Source organism: Parasteatoda tepidariorum, chromosome 10 (assembly GCF_043381705.1).
Source record: "Parasteatoda tepidariorum isolate YZ-2023 chromosome 10, CAS_Ptep_4.0, whole genome shotgun sequence".
NCBI classification, from domain to species: Eukaryota; Metazoa; Arthropoda; class Arachnida; order Araneae; family Theridiidae; genus Parasteatoda; species Parasteatoda tepidariorum.
The window spans coordinates 1,193,373-1,218,766 of record NC_092213.1 but is presented as its reverse complement, the minus strand read 5'-3'; the positions used below and the strand labels follow the sequence as shown (position 1 = coordinate 1,218,766).

The 25,394-nt window shown below is 27.8% G+C and overlaps 1 protein-coding gene across 6 annotated transcripts in view; it reads left to right on the top strand.

Moving 5' to 3' along the window:
- Positions 1 to 25,394, top strand: part of LOC107439050 (adenylate cyclase type 5) — a 67,975-nt gene that overhangs the window by 27,348 nt on the left and 15,233 nt on the right. For all 6 annotated transcript variants that reach the window (XM_043049398.2, XM_043049391.2, XM_071187109.1 and 3 more), the window contains exons 11-18: positions 1,684 to 1,768; positions 3,746 to 3,874; positions 4,753 to 4,869; positions 6,511 to 6,674; positions 11,423 to 11,669; positions 17,181 to 17,327; positions 20,399 to 20,603; positions 23,048 to 23,172. In XM_043049398.2, coding sequence (XP_042905332.1) covers positions 1,684 to 1,768; positions 3,746 to 3,874; positions 4,753 to 4,869; positions 6,511 to 6,674; positions 11,423 to 11,669; positions 17,181 to 17,327; positions 20,399 to 20,603; positions 23,048 to 23,172 — 1,219 coding nt within the window. The remainder of the gene's footprint in view (positions 1 to 1,683; positions 1,769 to 3,745; positions 3,875 to 4,752; positions 4,870 to 6,510; positions 6,675 to 11,422; positions 11,670 to 17,180; positions 17,328 to 20,398; positions 20,604 to 23,047; positions 23,173 to 25,394) is intronic.

Below are 25,394 nucleotides of genomic sequence, written 5' to 3'. Positions count from 1 at the left end.
CACATTTCACATATTTAAACTCAAATTAGTAGTCGTTTGTATCATATATTATAAAAGTGGTTAAAATATAAAATTCAAACTGTTACCTAATATTAACATCTAAATTTTTAAGATTTCCAATTTAAATCTTTATCAATATAAAATTCAAAATTTGTTCTATAATATTAGCCGATTTTTCAATTAAGAATTTCCAGTTTTGAATATTTCGTAAAAAAGTCAGAAATGAATCAACTCAAATTTCTTATTTTCAGTGGTAATCCATTAACCACTGAGATTTGGAAAATGATCTGTGTAAGCAATTCTGGAGTTGGCCAGCATAATGCAGAGTCATTTAAATTTATAAATGCCAAAAGGCTTGTATGTTGATGATATCTTTTTCTTAAAATATGACATAAATAAATACATATGCCTCTAAATCAAAATTATTTCCTAACAGAAGCATTCAATGCATAGTTACAAAAAATTTAAACATCTTGATGTATCTTCATCTGTAAGGTAAAGGGTGGAAAGATAAAGCAAACTATGTCTGACACACAAATAAAAAAAGTTATAACTGGGCAATCTTTTAATCGTCCGCCTCGAGAATACTTAAAGAAGGGAAGTCGCCAAAATTATAGACCAGTGTGTTGCATTCTTGAGAGAAAAAAGTCTTATATGTGAAATTTCAATTCTTGGGAACTATTTGACCTATTCAATTAAAATTTTGTATTTTATAACTTACTATTACTACTTTAAGATTATGTAAAAATTTTATCCCTTACAATTCTAAATAGTTTTACTAATATCGTATAAATAATAAAATGTAACAAAGAATAATTTTAAATTATTATGTATGAGGAATTATCTTCAGAAAATTCAGAATCAGTAAATGTTATATTTGCTTCAAAATACGCAAAAAATAATAATAAAATTAATAAGAGGCCCGAACTTTTGTCTGCTTTTCTGACTAAACTGTTTGGGTTTTTTTTTTTTTTTGGTTTTTTTTCACATTGCAATTACCTCTCCTATTTTGATAAATTTGATTTCATTTATTGCTCATTTGAGAAAAAAGGTTAAAGTGGCATTAACAATTATATTATTTATTGTAGACATTTATTTAGTTATTTTTTGATGCAGTTAATTTTTTTTGACATGTATTTTCTTTTTACAAGTATTTTTGCTTTTTTTTATACAGTAAATATTTTTATACAATATTTTTTATGTAAAAAAAAAAAAAATCATTTTTTAATGGAAAGTAAAACAGATGTAATTTTTTTTTCAAAATGTCGGGTTCTAACTCCCTAAATATTGCGGGGGTCTGGACCCTCCCTCCCGGTTGCAACATCCATGAAACCAAATGTGAGTAGTCACATTATAATAAGTGGTAATGCAAAATTGGTTCAAAGGAATGCTATGTTTTCAGATATGTACGTAGGCACCATTCTCATGTTCATAGATTTAAGTTAGAAATAGGAATGTGTGTTTTTGTTCTTTTTTTATCTCTAATTAGAGGAATATTTATTTATAAAAACTGTTTTTTTATTTTAAATGACACATTCAGTGGGATAATCTAGTTGCTTTCTGCAACATTAAACTGGTTTTCAATGCTTGGTATGAAACTTTGTATTAAATTGGCCTTAGAAAAGCAGTTTGAAGAGAATTAACTAAGAAAACGCTATTATTTAGCAGTATTCTATTTTTCAGACATTGGTTGCAGTTGATGTTTGAGTTTTGTTGCGGAATCCTATTACTTTTTATTATCATCACCATTGAAGCTCCCAAAAGTTCTGTAAGTTCTTTTTTCATGTTCAGTTTAATAAATGTAATGCTTACTTAATTGGTATTAAAAACATTAGTAAATTAATGCTTTTGCAAATATAGTTGTGACATAAATTCTCCTTATAATTATGCATTCATTGTGCATTATTTGTAATCTAGTTTTTGTAAATCATAATTAATCAAATTCTTTTTCTTTAGGAGAGAATGTGTTTTTTTTTTCAGTTCAATCTCTAATCTTCTATTAAATCTGGTTCTCGATGTAACTATACATTCTTCATTAAAAGCCAAATTGCGCAGGCATTAATTATTTGATCTTTTGTAAATAGCACTTGGTCATAACTCAGGCTAGCTTCCTCTTTAATTCTTCGACAAAATTATTGTATGAAAAAAATTTTTTTTAAAGGATAATAGTAAAATATATTAAAAAGAAATGTACATTTTCTTGTGTCTTTTTTACGTACAGACTTATTTATTTGTGTACAGTGCACCACAACAAAATTGAATCACCCTGAATATTTTTAGATCTAATGATCGGATCTTCACATTCTAGGACTCAATGGTTCAAGGGATTATCCTCAAATATGCTAATTAATTAGTGCAGACAATATTTTAAGTTACGAATTCAGACACACATACGTACTTTCTCTGAATAATCATACCTTTTTTTTCTTCGTACGGATTTGGATTTCTGACCACCAAAATATTGGTAGCCGCAGTCCGGGAAATAGGGTTCACATACTTCGGTCAGAAGAGCGATCCAAAGTTTGGAGCTCATAATGTTAATTTTATTTTTTGTGTATTTTGTCATATTTCAGGAACTTTTTAAGTGAATTGAGAAATTTTTGTGCACAGTTAAAAAATTTATCTATCTAAAGATAAGTCTATGCCAAAAATGACAATCATTAGATCAGAAGTTATTAAGAGTGGTCTGTTTTTTTTTGTTTTTTTTAAATTTTTTTCTCCTCCTTGTACATTTTTAGAATTGCCGTATAACTGATTTTCCATTATTTCTTCAACTTTACTTCAGGCTTGAAATACAGATGATATTTGGAAAACTATGAAATATTAAAACAAAAGTAATTCAAATTTTCCCCTTGTATGTTTCTTTTTAATTTATGAGCAAATGGCTTGTCTTAAGTAATTTTTCCATAAATTGGACCTGAATCTTCTTTTTTTATTATAAAAGTACACTATTGAAAGTTGTTAAAAGTTCATTTTTTGATATTTTTAATTAACAAAGTATTTTAATTAACAAAGTACTCCTTAATTTTAAAAAGTGCTCCAACAATATTATGTAAACACAATAAGGAAATCAAACAGCATTATAAACTGAGTCAAACAAAATAATAAGGGAAAGTCCATAACCGTGTCTGAGGATCATGCATCCTGTGTTTCCATATAGAATTTTTTTTAGTGGTATTATTATTATTATTATTGTAAATAATTTTGTTTCATAAATTTTAACTTAACAAAATTCTTTAATAATGTTTTTAAATTTCAACGTAGTTTTGTGTTCCCTTTGCCTAATGTGAGGTTCGCTTAGAATTGTGTAAGGTTCTAATAATGTCGATTATACTTTTTATTTTTATTTAAATGCAAAAGTTATTATAAATATTTATATTTTAGGTAAAATTATTATAACATTTTTTTATTATTTAATATTAGAATATAGTTGAAACTCAGAACTATCAATAAAAAATTATGAAAAATCCTGGAAATGTTTATTATTATTAGACATTCATTTGGACATTCAATAGGTACTGCCCGTCTCTGCATCTTTAGAGTGTCTCTCTCTCTGAACCAACAATTCTCATTTTCTCTCTCTGTGAAAAATGAGCTACCCTAAAAAAATTCAATCTGTGTCAGCATCCTTGTGTTTAGTCATGCTGATATCACTTTAAGCAAAATTAATTTTGTAATAAGATCTGATTTAATTTTGAATGAAAAAATGTATTAATGCAATTACAAAAATTTCATTTCATTTTAGGTGGCAAAGCAAATCCTCCCTCTATCTTGCCTGCAAGTAATTGAGAAAGTCACGAAAAATAGATATAATAGCCAAATTCTAGCCATAGTTGTTGTTGTTATCATATTTACAAGTACTTTTGTACCTTTAGTAAGTAGGAATTTGATTTTTTAAATTAATTTAGCTATTATCTTTTGATGCAACCGAAATCAGTTAATAAAATGTTATATTTTTGATATATTCTGTTTAAAGTTATGGCTAAATCTATTTAATAATTTTTCTGTGACCGTTTTTTGTAGATTTATTAGCATATATAATTCTGTAAGTAGACGTGTAGCAAAATATCCTGTTAAAGTTATGACCAGAACATGTTATTCCTTAGATAAAAATGCTCATTCTTCTAATATTAAAATGAAAACAAATTTTTTTTAGAAAAATTTCTTTTAAATAACTTTATGTGATTCTATATGAGCAAAAGGTGCTTGATTCTTACATCAAAACTTAAATGCTTCATCATAAACCTTTTCTGTATGAGAAAAGTTCCTAAGCTTCTAATGAATTTTTGAATATCTCTCTTTCTTATACCTTGAAACTTCAGCAAGGCTCTTCTTGCCTAGAATGTTGCTGAGATCGCTTATATCGTTGCCAAGTTGGCCACAGTCTCACGCCCGATGAGAGAACCTTTTCCTTGCCTGTAATTTGTTATTATAGGCTTTTAAATTGTCTAAAGATTCCAAGCTAAAATTTAGATTTTAGGGAAAATGGTGCATTGTAAACAAACAAAAGAAAATATCTGCAGATTTGGTTATTTTCATAGTTAGAAACATAGATTTTCATCTAAAGAACGTTTTTTGTGCTGCACTGAGTAATCTAATTTAAAATAATGTGCTTGCGGTATACTAGAATTATAAAAACATTTCATTTATTAAAAATTACGTACAACTTCAAAGTCCATTTGGTTTTTTTTTTTTTTTTTTTTTATGCATACATCTTTATTCTGGAAATTTAGATTTGATGTTATTTTGCAGGCTGCTCTTGATGCGACAGAAACTACTAAATGCTGGTCATCATATCTTAATCTTACCATGAATTTTACCATTCATCCTGATATTTGCCAAAATACAGTCTTAGATGCATTCCCATATGTAAGTACACACTTCTGAAATCACAAAAATTTTTATCTAGGCAAATACAATATTTCAAAAGTATAGTTGTTACTAATGTTTTAAATATTAATAATATTAAATTGTATTTCTTTATTTTATTTATTAAACAAGTCCTCAAATATTAGGATTCGAAAATAATTCTCTCAGCTCTTGGAGGGATCAATACCGATATTCTGACTTCATGAAAAATATTTTAAAAATTAACTTTTATCATTTTTAAAAGAGCATTTTAAGGTGGAATGCCCTCATGCCAATTTCACCTATTATAAAACAAACTCTGATGAAACAGTTCATAGCTTGGACAAATTCCTGAAGTGAATTCTGCTTCAAACAGAAATTGTTCTGTATCATACGCCACAGTTTTGAGTGTTTTTCATTCAACAAATTGAACAGTATATTTCACTGCATAATAATGAAACATAACGCAATGCATACAGGGTTGCGTTCGCCCTACATTTTCTATTTTTGAAAAAATTTTCATGAAGTATCCTATATTTGCCCTGTACTTAAAAAAAAACAGTGTTTTGTCCTATATTTTATTTCTAATATAAAGTTTCTTTCGGCATTTATTTATTTTGATTTTCTGGTTGTGAGAAATATTTTGAATCAATATTCGTAATGTTTTATATTAACTCAAACTAACTACTCCCACGTTTTCCCCCCAGTGTTAAGTACTTTTTCACTAAATGCTGTTTTTGTTCATTTTTCAGTTTATCATATTTTTTTTATTTCTGTAATTTTTCATATTCATTAAAAATTTATTAAAAAAACAAAGATCTGTGTAGAGTATCATATTTTGACTCACACGAAATAACAAAGCTAACTGCCATGGATATACAAAAGCAAAATAATTACATTGAAACATAAAATTAGTACAGTTAGTAAATTGACTAAAACTGCCTCTATAGTATTTTTATTGATTTTTCTTTTTACCTTTTCTTAAACTGCTTACTTGAATGTAATATTAAAAGGTGTGACTCCTGCTTCCATAAAATGGCCCCCATGTCAAAACAGTTCCCCACCACTGAGACAGGAAATCAAGTTGGGTTTTATTGACTGCATAATTTGAAAATATTTCTCTTGTGTATTTTTACATTTTTTATCCAATGTGCACTTTTGATTCAATTCTTGAAAATTAGTTCAGCCCCTGTTAAGTTATCAGTTAGTTAGCCCCCATATCAAAACAGTTCCCCACCACTGAGACAGGAGATCAGGTTGGGTTTTATTGACTGCATAATTAGAAAATATTTCTCTTGTGTATTTTTGCATTTTTTATCCAATGTGCACTTTTGATTCAATTCTTGAAAATTAGTTCAGCCCCTGTTAAGTTATCAGTTAGTTAGCCCCCATATCAAAACAGTTCTCCACCACTGAGACAGAAGATCAGGTTGAGTTTTATTGACTGCATAATTAGAAAATATTTCTCTTGTGTATTTTTGCATTTTTTATCAATTCTTCACTCAATTTATCACTTTTGATTCAATTCTTGAGATTTCAGACACTGTATAGTAACCAAGGATATAATTCCTTTATCTAACTGAAAACAAAAACATTTAATTGAAATTTGAAATTTTTTTAATTGTTAGACAATTATCTAATTTATTGAATTGATTTCTACAGAACATAACTTTCTGCATGATGCTCGTGATGTCTTCATGCGGTGCCTTTCTCGTCCTATCGACCGTTCAGAAACTTGTCACTTTATTATCCGCTTCATTTGTCTTCTGCATACTCGTCCTCCTCACTCATGTCGAGCTTATCGATCTTTTCGACTTAGTGCACAGGTAAATCATTTTCTCAGTCAGTACAGATCAAAGAAATATATTAAAGCTATAGATTTGACAAAATGCATCACTAAGTTTAAGAAGGATCTTGTCTTAAGATTTTAATTTTAGAGGGGTCAAAAGATAATACCAAAAAAAAATTGGAGAATGAATTGTATTTCATGTTATTGAAAACTAGCATTTTGTTTCAAAAAGTTTGCATAAATTCAATTTTTAAAAACAGCATTTTTTTTATTAAAAATAATTTTGTATTTATATTTGGAGAGAACTGAACCCCTAATACTTATTTTTCGTTTTTATTTTATTTGTGTTTTTTATTATTATTATTTATTCAGTATCACCTATGAAGATCTACATTTTAAAAGATGTTTATGCATTTTAGCACTTTTTTTTTTCTTAAAAAGAACTTTTAAATTAAGTCTACAATAAATTCTGTTTGCTTATTAGAGATAAAAAATATTTGTATTTAAAAAAAAAGTTTCCTTTTTTTTTTGTTGAAAATTTTAACCTTTGATCTAGTATATTAATAGATAGTGGAAAAAATAAGCTTCAGGGCTGTGAAAAAATGACACTAATATAATTTAATAATGTTAAAGGATTATATGAACGATTCCCATTCTAAAGAAGTTAGATTCTTTTTCATTGACATAAAAATTGTTGGACAATCTAGTCCTATAACATCTGAAATAAAAATGTTAGTAAGTAGGAAAAAATAGTTATAAAAGTAATTGATAAGACTAGAAACATAAAGAATACAGCTTTAATTTAAAACATAGGAAACCTCAATACATATTAACTTTGCTTAGTAATAAATATGTTACCGTGCATGACGGAAATCAAGAGAATGCCGACTTTCACCAGTGAATGTCAACAATCACATTGTCGCTTTCGTGAATGTCCAAAATATTTGTTACATCGAATTTGATATTAATTTATTTTTTGATATTATTATTAATATTTTAATCTGCATTGTCGCTGAGGATAGATTTGGAGAAACATCAGTGTTTGGAGTACCGGTTAAACGCATACTTGGCAGTGGCACTTGACTTTAAAAAAACATTGATGTAGGGCAGTGGCACTGAACCTTAAAAAAACATTGTTGTAGGGCATACCGGGCAAATGTATGCCAGTCAGTGGCACTTAACTTGACCTAGTATATATTTCGGACATTTACCACAGTGACATATATATATATATATTAAAATAATCTACTTACAAGTGTTCAGATAATTACAAATACATTCTGTTTTGTGTTCCAATAGTAGTTAGATTTAGAATATCAAAATATAAACTTTTAAATGTAATACTGAATAGCTAAAAAGAATTTTTTTTAAAGTTTTAACTGTGTTTTTATTTATTTAAAATTTTAAATTGGAAGTTTATTTGGCCTTTTTGTATACCCTTTTAACTCTTATTAAGAATTGAATAATTTAGAATAACTGCCTAATTGCATTAAGTTATAATTTTAAGAATTGCCTTAAGTTATAATTTTAATAAGTGAATTTTGTAATTTTGATTTTTTTTGTCAATTTTTATTTATAAAATTGCGAGTAATAAGAGCTTGGTTACTTAACAAAATAAAAAGCAATTTTTAAGCATTATAGAAATTTGCAATTTCAGTTTTGACATCTCTTACTTTTCGAATCATTGTATAAATATAGTAGTTGATAAAAAGAAGTTCAACAATAAAACTTCTTCCCCAGTTAAAAGTTGAACTGAAATTTTACTGATCTGTTTGGATGAAAAGCGGTCGCATGCACAAGATATGCGAATATGGAAATTATGTGGCATTTAAAAAATGCCCCCAAGGCCACTTTCTACCTATTTCTAAAACATGCACAATTTAGATGAAATGTACAAATCATATTTTAAAAAATATAAAATGAACAATATTTTTTTTATCACTAAAGCAATATATATATATATATATATATATATATATAATATGGAGAATTTTCTCAAAACATTAGCTTTTGACTAAAACAATTACAAAAATATAATTAACTTAATGTTGTTAGTTTTCATTTGTTATCTCATAAAAAATGTTGTCACTGCTTCCTTTCTTGAATGCTTTAAAAGCACATAAAGAAAGTATTCAATCTTTTTCTCTGAACTCAGAATTAATAAGTTAAGATAAGAAAACATATTAAATAATATTTAATTGAAAACTTATTTATTTATTTTTTAAAAAAAATAGATCTTGAATTTTTAAAAATATACTAAGAATTTGCATAAAAATATCTTTGTATCACTTATATTTTTATATTACCTTTAGTAAGACCACATTTTGTAAGCTAACACATAATTTAAAACCAAACTCTTGTTTATTTTTTTAAAATGTGTTTTTGCGTAGGGGGCAGTAACTACAATAAAAGGACAGTGTCAGTAATAACAATAAACAGGAAAAACACACCTTTTTTCTGTAAAAAAAAAAGGAAAAAAATCAAAATATATTTTTTAACTACACCTGATGTTCTATGATGGAAAAATATCAATATTGTTTATTTTGCATTTTAAAATATGATTTGTATATTTCATCTGAATTGTGTATGTTTTAGAAATGGGTAGAAAAAATTATGTGCCATTTAAAAAATGGCTTGGTGGCATCTTTTAAATGCCACATAATTTCAATATTCGCATATCTTGTGCGTGCAACTGCTTTTCCTCCTAACAGACCAGTAAAATTTCTGTTAACTTTTTACTGGGGAAGAAGTTTTATTGTAGATCTTCTTTTTATCAACTATATTTATACAATGATTCGAAAATTAAGAGACGTCAAAACTGAAATTGCAAATTTCTATAATACTTAAAAATTGCTTTTTATTTTTTAAGTAAACAAATAAACTTCCAATTTAAAATTTTAAGTAAATAAATAAATAAAAATGTAGTTGAAACTTTTAAAAAAAATTCTTTTTAGCTATTCAGTTTTACATTTTAAAGTTTATATTTGGATATTCTAAATCTAACTACTGTTGGAACACAAAACATAATGTATTTGTAATTATCTGAACACTTGTAAGTAGATTATTTTAACTTAATCTCAATAATATTCCTAACAGTTTGCTCTTAAGTATTAAAATTTTGTATTCTTCTTTTTACTAATACTATTCTTTTTGTTAGATAATAATATTCCTTTATTATTGTTTGGAATCTGACCAAAAATTAACTAAATATGTAATAATATAACCAAATGAATCAAACATAATAAAAGTTTTTCGAATAGTTAAGTGATTATAGACCCTTAGATAATTACTATAATCTTGAGAGCTACCTTGCAAAAAAAGGGATTATTTCAAGTTTTGTTTGAGACAGGCTCAGTGTGACCCCCTAAAGTACACGACACACTTCTAGTTGGTTATCCATTTCCTCTAAATCATGCTCATTGATAGAGGCTGTGATACACCATTTAAGCTCCTCTAGATAAACAGGGTGGGGGAAGACCTTGTTTTTTACATACCCCTGCTGGAAGAATTCACAAAATGTTAGGACAGGACTTCTGGATGGCCATTGAGTAAGTGGTAATCCGTGGTTTGTCCAATTCTTCGATGAGGGAGATATTCATCAATGTAACTCGCAGATAGGCTGACTAGTGTGGTTGTGCACCATCAAATCGTTATTCTACCACAGTGGCATCAGCCAAAGTGTTAAGGTGTTGAAAAAAAGTAGCTTCCGTGACACTTTCCTCTTGAAAAAAAAAGGGGGCAAGCACTTTTTCTGGGCATTGCACAGAACATATTTACCTCAGGGGATTCTCTGTCCTCAAATGTGGGCGTTTTGCTTGTTTATCTTCCCGCTGACGTGAAATGTTGCGTCATCGGTAAAAACTATGCAGAATTAATCACTCTGGATGGATTTGATTCAGATACCTTAACACTCATTTGGGGGAAACAGATTGCCGGCGAGATATGTATCATATGCCTGAAGGGTCACCTATCAGCAACTGTTTCTTACAAAACTCTAAATAATCTCATATAATTTTGTTGCAGGTAGCATATTATATCTTACATTGTTCTTGATTTATAGTGTATTGAAACTGTATACTTCTTAATGAATCACCCTGTATACAAACTTGGTCAAAAACTGAGATCTTAGTTAAGTGTAATCATGAAATTTTGCGCATGAACTTTAGAAGCCATTACCTTTATAGATTGTGTTTAATGTGCAAAAGTAAACGTAAAAATGTCTTTTAACTCAATACTACAGTACAGAACCCGTTATCGGGAAATCAGAAAACCGGAAAACCAAAAAACCGTAACGAAATTCAATAAGTTTTCCCGCCATTTTTTTAAAAAAAAATTTTATTCCTCATAAGATTTTAGGATTTTTCTTTCTTTTTTGAAAGATGTTCCCCTTACCATCATTTTGGAAATAATGATTAGTGTATTACTTAATCGTTTTTTCTTCTTTTTAAGATTATTTCAAAAAAAAAAATTTTTTTTTTGTTGGGTTTAACAATAAAAAAACGGTTTTTTGTAGCGACTCAGAAAACCGGAAAAATCAGTTATCCGGCAGTTCCCGATCATTCCGGATAATCAGTTCCCTACTGTATATATTTCTGTTTATAAAGTTACACAAACTTATTGTTGCTTTTTTTATCAAATTACATTTTTTAACAGCTGTTATTGATTTTTTTTAAGCCGATGAGTAAACAGTTAGCTCTTGTACAGTTTAACTAAACTTCCAATTCAGTGCAAATTTTGTTCTTGTGCAAGAACTAAATATTACATTTTAATGCTTCTCAAAATTAGTCCTGAAGGTACTGGAGTACCATCCAAATACTGCCTCACCATAATGCTGTTGCTGTTTGTGGGTGCTCTTGTTGTTCATGGTCATCAAGCAGAAGCTACTTCACGCCTGGATTTCTTGTGGAAACTTCAGGCTCTGGAAGAGAAGGAAGATATGGAACACCTACAAGCATACAACCGAAAGCTTCTTGCCAACATACTTCCGGCTCATGTTGCTGAATATTTTTTAACTGGCGATCGGAAAAATGAGGTAACTGCACATTTCATAAACACTTCAGGGGGTTGTCATTTGTTTATTTTTGTTGATTGGGTGAGCAGAAGAGCATGACTAATTCTTGCATAAGATTCTAAAATCTCCTTATTTTCAAATTTTATTTTTAAAAAATTTTTTTAAAACTATTTATAAATTTGAAATAAAAATTTAATTTTTTAGAAAGTGGAAAGAAATTTCTTTAAAGAGTTTCACAATTTTATAAAATTACATTTTTCAAACATAATCCTATAATTTCAAAAGTAAATTACTTCAGTAAAAATCAAAATTGATGCAAAAAAATGAGGGGAATGTTAAGACTTTCTTGCAAAAGCATGGGACAGGGTTCTAAGTTTTACAAATTTAAAAAATAAATAAATATGCCTTTCTTTCTTAAAATATAAATTATCAAAGGACAAAATTATTATTAGTGTGTATCATATTAATTTTAAAAAAAGTTTGAAGTACTGAGTTTTTGTGAAATTGCTGATAAACAATGAAAGAAAGGCTTTAATTTTCATCAAACTATTTATATTCAGGGCATCCAGCCAATCTAGATATTGTTTAATTTCCACTAATTTCTAAAAAATGTCTACAAAGGTCGGGGGTAAAAAAATATGGGTTTAAACTGGGTTATTTAAAACAATATGTTAAACGATATTTTGAGCCTTTAGCTAAACTATTCCAAAGTATTTCATTTAACTACATAATCTATTAAACTATTAATTAATATTTTGAATAAAAATTTTAAAAAATTCACTTTTGCTCCTTAAATATGCTAATATAATTATAAAAAAAAAAACTTAAAAATATGCTTTTATGTCACTTTACAACTCCACTTAACATGCAAATAATCATTTACATTTTGTTTTAGACTGAATTGCCCCTTGCTTATCTGCAATACTACAATACTTCTGTATTATTTATTTGGTGTCAATATTTAGCTGTATGCAATTTATAATTATAATATTAATTAAATTTTATGAAATGTATATTTCTTGTTTTTTTTCTTTTCATTCCTTTAAGTCAATAAAATTTAGTAGTATTTAACAGGATGCATGGAATTTTTAAAAAGTTCTTAAAAGTGCTTATTTTCGATTTTCATTTTTTAAAGCCCTTAACGGTGCATTTTTAATTGGGTCTTTTTGAAAAGTGCTTAATTTTCCCTTTTCCAAAATGAAATTTTTCTTTTACCCTGTTGAATTTCGCTACGAATTATGCTAAAAGACATTGTTCTATTCAACGTTTTCACAATTAATTCAACCCCAATCTATTTCGGCGTATCGTCAGTCCGTAGCGCATTAAAACACCATTCAATTTACATGATTCAAAAAATTTGACAATTATAAAAAACAATGCCGATTTTTTTTTTTTTTTTACATGACGGTTAAAACTAGGTAAAACCGTCAATTGTCAAAAACTCAAAGTGCTTAAAAATAATATTTGAGTGCTTAAAAGGTGCTTATTTTTTGTTGAATAATTTGGCTACTCACCCTGTTTAATATATTTAAGGCAATAGTATTTTAACATATTTAAGGCAATGTATAATATACACAGGGTTCATACGCACCTGAAATATAGGGAAAACTGGGAATTGTCAGAGAAAACGAGATGCGGAAGAAAAAGTCAGGAGGGAAAGTAATTTTACCGCAAAACCTTGAATCTTCAGGAAATTTAAGCAGACAATAAAAACCTAAAGGCAGACAATTATTTCATGAAACAGATTGCAAATTTCTTTTTTTACGAGTGATACATTTCTAATTCTGTTAAAATTTTGTTTGCAATAAATTTTGTACTCAATAAGTTAGTTCTTATTCATAAGTTTTAAGACAAAAATATTTTTTTGAATTCAGTAGTTCTTAATATATCTCTGGGTTTTAATATTTATATTAGTGCTTCTTTTAACTATCACTTTCGTGTGATTTTATTAAGTGTATTCTTGGTTAATAAGTTTTCCTTATGCTTTATCATTTTCTTTTTTTCCTTATAATTAGGTATAAAATATATTGTTTTTTAATCATTACTGTGGTTTTATTTATTTTATTATAATTTTGCTTAATTTCAATTAATGAATAACTTTAATTAACTTAAAAATTTGTTACTTCATTTTTTGATTTATTATTTGGCATTATTAAAAAAAATTTATTAATTTTACAATTTTAATTTATATTTTCTATCTGTATACCCATCTTATTTATGGTTTCACTTTTTTTTAAATAAAAAATCTTAGCACGTTGCATTTTTATAGTTTTTTCCTCTTCTATTTTTAAAAATGTTCTTGATTAAATATGATTTATTTTCAATCAAATGCAGGTTATTTGTATATATATATATTTTAGAATGACTTAGTTGTTGAAAAAATGTTTTTGTTATTTTATTGGTTAATAAGTTCTACTCAGTGTTTTCATCATAGAAAAGAAATGGGTGAGAATTTTTGACCCTTTCTCAAAATCATGGTGAGATTTCAGAAAGTTAAGTGAGATTTCTAAAAACTAAAAAAAACACAAATAGAATTGAAAAAGAAAATCATTTCTCTTATAATAATACATTTTTAACGTCTTCTATATTTTAAAGCATTGAATATTTTTGCTGCATCATCATAGAAGATTTTGCCTTTACTAGGTATTTGTCCATCTTACATTAGTGCATAAAAAATTTGAATGTCTTACATGAGAAAACCTTACCTGAGGTAAACACGTGGTTGCAGAGAAATGTGTTCTGAAAAGGGTTGTGTTCCTTTGTTCGAAAGGGTTCTGAACAATACTGGTAAATAGGGAAGCTAGATAATGGGACAAATGTTGAAAATAATGAAAGATCCAGGAAGAAAAATTAAACGGATTTTATTCTCAATAGCGTAATTCGAAGCTTTTTTCAAAATGCGTGAAATTCGTGAATTTTGAAATTGATTTATAGAATGCGTGAATTTCTCGCGGTAATTTTTTAATTGAGAAAAGAAAAAAATATGCGAGATTCTCGCGCTGTAGTGAAAACACTGTCTACTTTAATTTTTTTGTTTTCTGGCAGTTTTGTTTCATATTTTACGATAATTTGATAATCTACATAATAGCTAAGGATTATAAATGTTACGTTCTTATGGTTGATTTATTATTTTGTTCGTCTCTTGATAAAAAGCATTATTTTTCAGTTATTCTAATTGACTTAATATGATAACTATCGATTAATTTTAATTAGTCCTTTTTAGAATGGTTTTATAATTGAAGTTTAAAAATTTTTTTTTGTTTTCTTTTTAAATGAGTATCTCTCAGTTAAATTTTACAATCTTATTGATCTTTCTCATACAATAAATTTTTTATTGATGCTAATATATTGGGTTTGGGTATATATATTTTTTTTCTTTAGCCCACTAATATGTCTGCAATTTGCTTATCAACATCAGCATTAAATAAAATTAATTATTGTAAATGATTTTTTGTTAAAATTGTTTTTTTAATACAAAAAAATTGAGTTTTTAAGTATTACAAAAAAGAATAAAATCATAATTTAATACGAATTTGTTTTCACTGATTTAAAAAATGTAACAGAAAAGGTTTTAAACATAAACCAAAAAGTGAAGCATTAATTATAGACAGGCACATCATTGCAATTTATGCTTTTGATAGTAACAAGTCAAATGTGTCTTAAAAAAGATATGAAAAATTTCTATAACTTTTTATTTCATTTGTTTAATAATTACATTATTTAACTCATTTGAAAATAATGCAAAAATGAATTTGTTTGTGTTGTGTTTTACTTTTATGGGTGTTTTTGCGGGAAATCTATAATATATAAAGATTTAAAAATTATGTATTTATATTTATTTAAAAAGAAATGCAGATTTCCATTAGTTTTTGAACTTAAAAGTTGAAGATTTTTATAAAAAAATTTAATATTTCCGCATTAAGTTCTATTCCAACAAAAACTATTTTATATAGATAATAAAAATTAAACTTTTAAAAAGAATCCATTTTGTTTAAACCACATTGGTTTAAATCAGCCTATCCTGACAGAGGTGTTAACTATGGTATCTTTGATTCATTTTTATAGATAAGATATATTTTAATACTAATGAAAAATACAATTTTCCTACTGTTTTTTACACTTAATTTTTTTAATAACAAGTTACTTTTATTTAATAATATCCTGGTTATCATAAATTAAGAAAAATCACCAAAAATGTATGTAACTCAAAAAGTTATGCATAGAATTTTATGATTTGGTACACATAATAATGTATAAATTATGTATGAAATCATATGTGTCAGTTTTGAGTAGAAAAGTACCTTCAGTATGAAGTGTGATCCCCTCTACCAGCAATAAAACATAACTTTCAAATATGTGGTCTGCTAGTTCTGTTAGAAGTGTGATCCATTATTCTTGCAAAGCAGTTGCAAAAGTTTAAGGAGAAGGGTTGAGACTCATCTTCCTAAAGTATCGATAAAGTTCGAGTCTTGTAATCGAGCTGTCCAGTCGATGCGCTGAATCCCTTCCTGCTGAAGATTGTGAGCCCTGTGTGATTTTGCAGTATTGTTTTGTAGCACAAAATCATCACCTATTGCACCAGCATAAAGGATGTCATGTCTATGCACATGAGCACATTGAAAGACATGTAGGTTTATGCATCCTCTAAGAGATACCATCTTACACACTTGCATCTCTTTCACAGATGATGAATGATAGTGGGTTCTCTCCAAATCAAACAATGCCTACTATCATCTGTGAAGTGAATCCAATCATCAGTGGGCATGTATCTGCGCTTACCGCAAAGGTTCCCTTCTATGGTGTGGCGAGATTAGCACAAACAAACCATGTTCACGAAGCCACACAGTAGAAGTTGACGCCATTCTGCAGTGAGAGAGGCTCTGAGCTAACTCAGAGTTGCGATTCTATTCCTTTGTGCACGTAATGATAAATATCCGTGATCGAGGCTCATTGCAGTGTATTTAGTTCCATGCGCTACTTTATTAATTTATTCATGTTTTGAATTTATGATATTTACAGGCTTTTCCGTCTCTCATGTCTGGACAAATGACGCTACTGAATAAAATACAAATAATGGTACAAAAATAAACATATTATAGTTTTGATTCCGCAACTTTTTCCCGTGTTGAAACACAGAACATTCACATTTTGTTTTCTACACGAAGAAAAATTCTTATTTAAAAACTAAATTATAGTATGTTCGTTTTTGTGCTATTATTTGTGTTATATTCATATTTTTTTAGCTTTATTCATTTGTAGCACAAAGTATACCTTATCCTCCTTTTGGAAATGAAAACGCTATAGCATGTTCATTTTTATGCTTTTTGTGCTCGATTCATGTTTTTTAGCTTTATTCATTTGTAACAAAGTATACCCTATCTTCTTTTTGGACACAAAAATTAAATTATATGTTCATTTTTGTGCTCTATTCATGTTTTTTAGCTTTATTCATTTTTTGTACAAGTTAAATTCTTTTAGAAATAACATTGTTCTTTGAGGACAGTTGTATGTAATTTATTATGATTTTTTTAGGATTTGTATCATGAGCAGTGTGAAAGTGTGGCAGTCATGTTTGCTTCCATTCCTAACTTTAGTGAGTTTTATATGGAACTCGAAGCTAACAACGAAGGGGTCGAATGTTTGAGGCTTTTGAATGAAATCATTGCTGATTTTGACGAAGTGAGCTCAAAAATAATTTTTCTAAAATTAGTCTCATTGAGACATGAATAGATTTCATAAATATCTGATAATAAAACTGTATAATAAAATATGTAGTACAAATAATTCTTTATGCTTTAAAATTTTACTTGAGAACCTGTTTTGAAAATTTTGTAGACCCCTTTAATTGTTTATAAAATACTTTTATAGTGTATAATTATAGTGCTTACAAAATAAATTTCAGATATGTTAAGAACTAATTTGAATAATAAACCAACTCCAAACAATTAAGTTATTCTCTCTTTCCTGTTTATTTTTATCTTGTTTTAAAGCAATGGCAACTCTACCTGAGTGAGAATATAAAATATATGACAAGATAGGAAAAAGAATCACAAAGTAAATGAAAGCAGTGTTGTCTCACTATTCATATAAACCAGATGGTTTTTGTTGTGTCCCTCAATTCTTTTAATTCATTTAAAAATTCAATAGTTTAAAAATAGATTAACTATTATATTTACATCAATAATGATAATTTAAATTAAAAAAGGCATTAGTGGTTCAACAGCCATGAATTAGTAAGAGAATTAATAGTTTAAGAGGTTAAGGAAAGGTCCTTTACTTACAAAACAGTTAATTTTTTTAATGGCATTTTAAATGCATAGAAACATTAGGATGCTGTTTCCATTTGAAAAATATTTTATTTGAATTCATGTAGAATAAAGTGTTATATATTTGCATACTTTACGACTGTAACGTGTTTTAAACTTATCGTTTTTAGTGTTTTCAAAATGTTACTCATTCTTTTTCATTTATCTATAAATAAGGTGAGAATAAGAGATAAACGTTGGGTTAACCAATTAGATTACTAATTCTAATTAGTTAAAGTTTGAGGATTGGTTCTTCTTTGCTTGATTGGTTAAAGTTCTGAGATTTTCAATTTTAACCTACTAAAACTCAATCTAATCAATTCAAGCCAGTTTGAGCCAAAAGAAAACAACAACAATCTGAGCATCTGGTTAACTTTAAAACATCAGAATACCAATAACCTTAAAAAAAACTATTGTAGGGATTTCTAATATGCTTCAAGACTCGTAGGCTTTATATATAGGAAAGGGTTGTTGTTAATAATGTTAATCTTACCAAAAGTATACCTCTTTGATCATTGAGCTTTAACCAACTAGGATTCTTTAGACCTTTTTTTTGTGTATATTTTGGCCCAGTTAAGAGTTTAAAAATAGAACTGTTGGTGATTATGCGGATTTCAACCCACAAAGGATTGGTTGACCCCTCGTAAACCAGTTGAAACCTGCATTTTATGTTTGTCTTTCATTCTTGTTTTATTTGTAACATATACGCGTAATTTTAAGAAATATAAAGCATGCCTATCGATTTAAAAATTTTGACCCAAAATAGAAAAAATATAGATTTGTCTTAAGCTCTATTATTTATAGTATAGCCTCTTAGTTTTAGTTAAAGTTATTTATGACAGAGTGCGAAAATAAGTGGTTTAGAAGCAATTTTTTTTAATAAGTAGAAAAGGGAGGCTAGTGTTGATATTTCTTATAAATTTGTTTTAAAAAATAAAATTAAAACTATATTTAATGTAATTTTTAGGTCTTGAAGTATCTTTTTAACAATAATTTGAATGATCACCTGCATTCTAGTTTATACCTGGAATTACGAAGTTGTTTACTTTTTCCATTTAAATAAAAGGCTGATTTTGCCCACAAGTGGACAAACTATGGGGGGGCTAGTGTGGACAAACTAGATACTTATTAAATAGTCATTTATTACATCTCAGAATGGTATATTTAAAGCCAAAATAAAACCTATTTCTATCTAATCTTTTTTGAGAATGAGTATTGTCATCTTTTAATTAAAATACTAATTTGTAATGGAGAATTTTATTTCAATAAGAAAGATGTTTTAAATACAAATCAATGCATCTGAAAATCATTATTCAATTTGATTTATTTGAAAGCACAAAACCAATATAAAGTAGAATCGAATTGAATAATCATAGTTTTAACTTGATTATGAAATGGTTCTAATGGACAACACCCTCACCAAAACAATGAAAATAACTTTCAAAAGAGAAGACGTTTGCTGATATTCTGTTTTAGTTTAATGTGTGGCAAAAATTCTTCATCTATGTTGAATTTTATTCTTTTAACGAACTTGATAAAATATCTTCCTTTAAATTTTCTTAAAGCCTTTAAAGAGTGAATTAATATAAATATTTTGTGATAAAAAAATTTTTTTTTACTTAATATTGAAACCACTAATTGCAAAGGTCTACAAAATAATGCTGATTTAGAAAATAAATAATATCACAAGTTGAATAGGGTCAAAGTGAATACTTCCACACGTTTATGAATCGTTAATTGAAAGCATGCAGAGCAAGTGCCAAAATAGGTTTAAAAATTTTCACCTTTTGTTGAAATTTGTTAATGAAAGAGTTACTTTTGTACTAAAAATTTCTATCGGAGTATTCACAGTCTGATTATGCAACTGCAGTGTTTAGCAATCTCTCACAGATGACTGATAAATTAAAAAGAGATCCATCTCCTATACTAGCTAGATGAAGAAGATCTTTGAAAAGTTTTCAAATAATTTAATTGATTTGAATTTAGTGCAAAGACATTTTAATTATTCAGTGTGCTGACCTGAACAAACATCTTTTAATATAACTTTATAAAAAAATACATAAATTAACAAATAATAATGAGAGTAGACTTTTACTGATAAATAAATTGAATTGTTTTCGAAGCAATGCAAAGGCTTATTGAAATTTTCAGCAATGGGCCACAAGTCTTCAACCTATTCGCAGAGAGGTAGTGTAAATAACAATATCGCGCAATCGTTTTCCTTGCTGGCAGATCGTTTGCTTGACATTGTAAAAAGGCCACACAAAAAATATCTGTAAACTAAGAGATATATTATAAAATATATTATAATTGAAATGATAGTCAAAAAGAAATGAAATCATAAATTAAAAAGATAATAATTATCTTCTATGAAGCAATAACTTTGTCCAAGTTTTTTTTTGTCAAACCCTGTATTGTAATCTAAAAACTTATTTTGTGTTTTAGATTTTAGAAGAAGATCAGTTTACATGCATTGAAAAGATAAAAACTACAGGTTACACATACATGGCAGCATCTGGTCTTACTTCTAGTACTGTTGATCTTACCAACTACAACCATGTTACTAAAATGGCTGATTTTGCATTGAGATTAAAGGATCAATTGGATTATGTCAACATGCACTCATTCAATAACTTCAAGATTAGAGTGGGTGAGTGCATTTCTTTTCACTTAACTAGAATGCTAATAAAAATAATTTCTTCTTTATAAAAAATCTGTTTCTAATAAATATATANGTGCATAGATATATATATATATTTTACTTAGATCAGTTTTCTTACTTTTATTTAAATAATTTTTTTTAATATCAGTAAAATTATTTTAAATATTTATTTAATTAAGCAGCAAATGTTTAAAATTGAAATTTTGAAAATAATACCGCTAGTGTGCTATGTATATTTTTGTTGTATATTTAATATTTTTGTTTCAAATAATAGCGTTATTATCGTACTTTAAAGCACTAATTCCCAAATGGCTCCAAATTATTCTCATTCAGTTTGGTTGTTCTCAATGCGTTAGAGTCGCATTAATGAACTGGAAATTTTTAGTGATAATTCAAAAACAGTACTGGATGTTCTACACTACCATAATGTAGACCAGGAAGTAATGATAGTAATAACCCAGCTTATGCACCGCACTGACAAATGCGCTAGCTTTGTGTAAATTCTGACTTTAAAACCACTTTAGGCATTACATTGGAGTGGATTCTGTCGAGAACCAGATCAGACTCTTATCACTGGAAATCAAACCCTGACATTGCCCATCATACCAACCAGGCATCTAAAGTGAAATTTAAAAATTATTATAGACATATAGCTCCAATTTCGACTTCTAATTAGAACACCTTTTTTTTAGAAAAAAAAACAGCATGCCTAAGTTAATCATTGTACGTAGGAATGTGAATCTATTTAGGAAAATTTTTATTATTATTTTGGAAAAAATTTTATCATGAAAATGTATTTAGGTTCATAAAATTTAACTTTCGTCATGAAACCCTTAATACGTTAAATGTTTTATCATCTATATTTTATATGGTTATTTAAAAAAATGTTCTAGATTTTATGGAGACTCTGTAACTACTGCATGTTGAAGTCTTCTTTCTTGGGGCTCTTTTTCACTGATATCTTCTCTGATGAATGTTGTCAGAACATATTTCAACATATAGACATGTATCAAAAGATCTGTAATAGTTAATGTAATTTTAAATTATTAATAGTGTACTGTGTATTTTTTTTTTATTTTAAGAAAAAATTATTTCTGATATTATTTCATGCTTCTGAAATTATTTATCTTGTCAATTCGAAGAAAATGTGAACTAAGTGCTTGCAAAAATATGTTCATAACTAACTAAAGACTGTATTTTCCTTGTTAAATTTAGAATCTTATTAAGTAGGACATCAAATTAATTGGTTCTCATCATACCAAGCAATTGTACCAGTGCACCAATTGAACTTGAAATTAAGAAACAAAAAAATGGTCACCATTGACCATGTTCTCATGAACCTGAGAAGTTTAAAGTTGTGGGGAAAGTAAAAATCGACATGCCAACCTTCGTTTATCAAAAGGTACCACAAGATTGAATTGAGATAACATGTCAGTGAATTGATGTTTAGTAGTCATAGTGGTAGTTACGCCACAATACTCCTCCACCAGAATTTAATCAGGGATAGAATTCGACGAAAGGATATCAATAGTTGCCGTACTTGCGGAAGAGCTGTATTAAGTTCATCAGATTTTTGAGCGCTTGTGGTGAGGGCCGTATTAAGTTCACTGCTGTGTGTATGGTAGTGTTGCTATTAGCAGTCGAGTGTGCGGGATTCCATTGTGAGTAGATGAGACTGAGAAACAACAATGAGAGAAGGACGATGACACAAATAGCAGATCAATGTGGGCAATCCATTAAAGTAGGCCTGAACGTATCACGTCTGAAGGTAACCAATATGGAAAAGATAGACTATGTCAACCTTCATCTGTCAAAAGGTACCTCAAGATTGAATCTAGTTAGCATGTCATGTTTTATAGTCGTAGTGGTAGTTAAGCCACAAAGTAATCCCTATTGAATCCTGTAAAGTAACAGGATAAAAGTCTAAAACGTAAAAAAAGTTGACAAAAGATTATCATAAGTCAATTTCAATCAGCAAGACTTGAATGGAGACAAAACATTTTGCCACAAATAAAGTTATATTGAGAGCAATGATAGGGAACATATGTGTGTATAGTAACAGTTTATAAATTTTGTTAGCATCTATTTTAAATCTAGGTTACCCTATGCTATTCAAAAATATGATGATGGAAGCTTTATAAAATTATAAACTAAGATTGTTAACATCGGAGTAAGAGTATATATTGAATACTAAATTTTATTTTACTGCAGTTATGTTAAATATTTTAAATATATTATGAAAAATTCCAAAGGTAATGTAGTTACCTGAGTACCACATTGTTAATAGTTTTAACTAGTTTTTATTACTTATCACATTGAAAACCAGCTTAAAATATCAAAAAACCAACATTAATGACTGTATAGAAAGTTTTAATTTTTCGCAGTTGATGTTAGGGAGCTGTGAAAGGTACTTTATTGTGATTGATTTGCAGGTTTGAATGTGGGACCAGTTGTGGCTGGAGTGATTGGTGCAAAGAAACCTCAATATGACATTTGGGGAAATGCTGTAAACGTTGCCAGCAGAATGGACAGCACTGGAGAACTAGGAAAAATTCAGGTACGATTCTTTTAAATATTGAACAATGTTTTTTTTTTCAATATTTTGCTTATTAAAATAAAAATTTTAAATAAGAAAAACATAATGCTATGCTGATTGTAGTGAAGTATCTTTTATTTAAAATTAATTTATATTTATTTAATTATATAAATCTTTTCTCTATTTATCATACAGTATCTGAGGGTTATTCTCTACATTATGAGAGAACTTATTCTCTTATATTTATTTTTGTTTCTTTCTATGGGTTATAAACTATAAGTCTTGCAAGTGGTATATGCAAATTAATTGGTATTTCAGTAAAATATATATATATATATATATATTAAAAGCATTTTTCAAGCTTGTGTCTTTGTATTAAATGTAAAACACTAAAGCATATAGTTATATTAAATCTTATCTATATTAAATNCAGAGAGAATGTTCACTTTTACAAATGTAATTCAAATTCTATTAATAACTGTTAGTTTTTGTTAATGCTGTTTTTTTTATAATATTTATTTATTTATTTTTGCATGTATAATTAGTTACTTTTACTCAGTTTTTTTTAATTTTTTAATATTATTTACTTATGATAAACATAACTACGAATAATTTATTATTGTTGATGTAATTAAGGAATAAAGTATGAGAATGATTAGGTGGGGAAAAAAAGCCAATGAATTTGTAATATGCAAGTCAACAAATAGAGAAATTGAAAATCAGTATATAATTTCTAGTTGTGATAGTTGCTGTCTCCAATTTTTTGCTCTTATTATGTATTTAATATTCTTTTTAAATACTCCTTTCTTTTTGCCTTGTAATGCTTATTTAAAAAACGTGCTTTTAAATATCACTGAATACTCTTAAAAGACCGTTTGAAGACATTTCTTTTAAGTCTTTGTAAAATTCATGTGAATTTTTAAAAAAAATTCATTTAACTAAGCTGATTTTATATCAAACAAACCAGTCTGCTGTTTGAGAGTTTGTGGTCATGAGTTCGATTTAATTATTTTGTTGATTGGGGAAACTCAGCAACAAATTTTGAGTTCTTCCAGAAACTGTCCCCCATTAACTGTGCGCTGTAGTTAAACTTCTGAGGTAAATCATTTTGCAGCACACCTAAGAAAATCTCTTAAAAAAAACCTTAGATTTTCTTCAACTTATTGTGATTGATTATATGTTATTATTTCTTTATTTTCAAATTTTGATTTTGAAACTGAGCAACTTCAAGCATTTTTTTCTGTTATAATTATTTTTAAACTCATTTTTTAAATTTTCTGTTCATTGTTGAAAGATATGTCAGACTTGAGCCTCTTGTAAGTAAAAAGAGCTTAAGAGCCCTGCTTTAATAATAATATGATAATGTTTAAATTTTTTTTTAATTTGATTTCTATGAACAAAAATGTAAAAAATACTGCCTTTAAATGTCCTACATAAGACCTATTACTGCATTTATCGCTGTAAATAAAATATAAAGCAGAGTTTTTGAATTTTCAATGCCGAAAAAAAAATTTTAATAAAAAAAAATCAAAAGTTTTTTATTAAAAAAATTCTTTTGAGTTTTACTGACATGGAGCTTTCGAGTGTTATAAAAATGCTTGACCCAAATGTCCCATTTACCCTATCCACATAATATATTTCTTTTATTTTTTGGCTTTAAGTTTTCCTGGCCCCTTCCATTGTATATTGTATAAGTCCTCGTCTTTAGGAGCCCCATTATATTAATGGCCTAAAGAAGAATAAGGATTTAATAAGAAATCCAACTACTAAAAATATATTACCTAAAACTATTCTTTCACATAAAATTTTTTTTCTTTCTATTTTTTATTTAATTCTTACGAATGATATCACTGAAGAATGAAACAGTGTTTTGGCATTCTAAAATTCTGCAGTCATGTTTTACTAAATTACAAAAAATATATTTAAACCTGAAAAAAAGTACCTATCTAAAATAATGTAATAGAACATAAATAATTACAGAAATTTATTGGGGGAAAAAAAGCTTCAAAGCTCTTCACGCAATTGCCGCAGGTCTCCTTTCTCTCGAGTTGGCTTTGCTGACAGCCAACTAAACAACTGTTGCTTATATGCAGCTAGGTGCAAATTAAAGATGTCATGGCTAAAAATCCTCATTTTGGTGTTTTATGTTTTGAACAAAAGGGTACAATCTCTTTCACTATCTATGTTATCAGTCCATAAAAAATAAAAAAATTAAGAGTCATTCGTTCCTGTTGAAAGCGAAA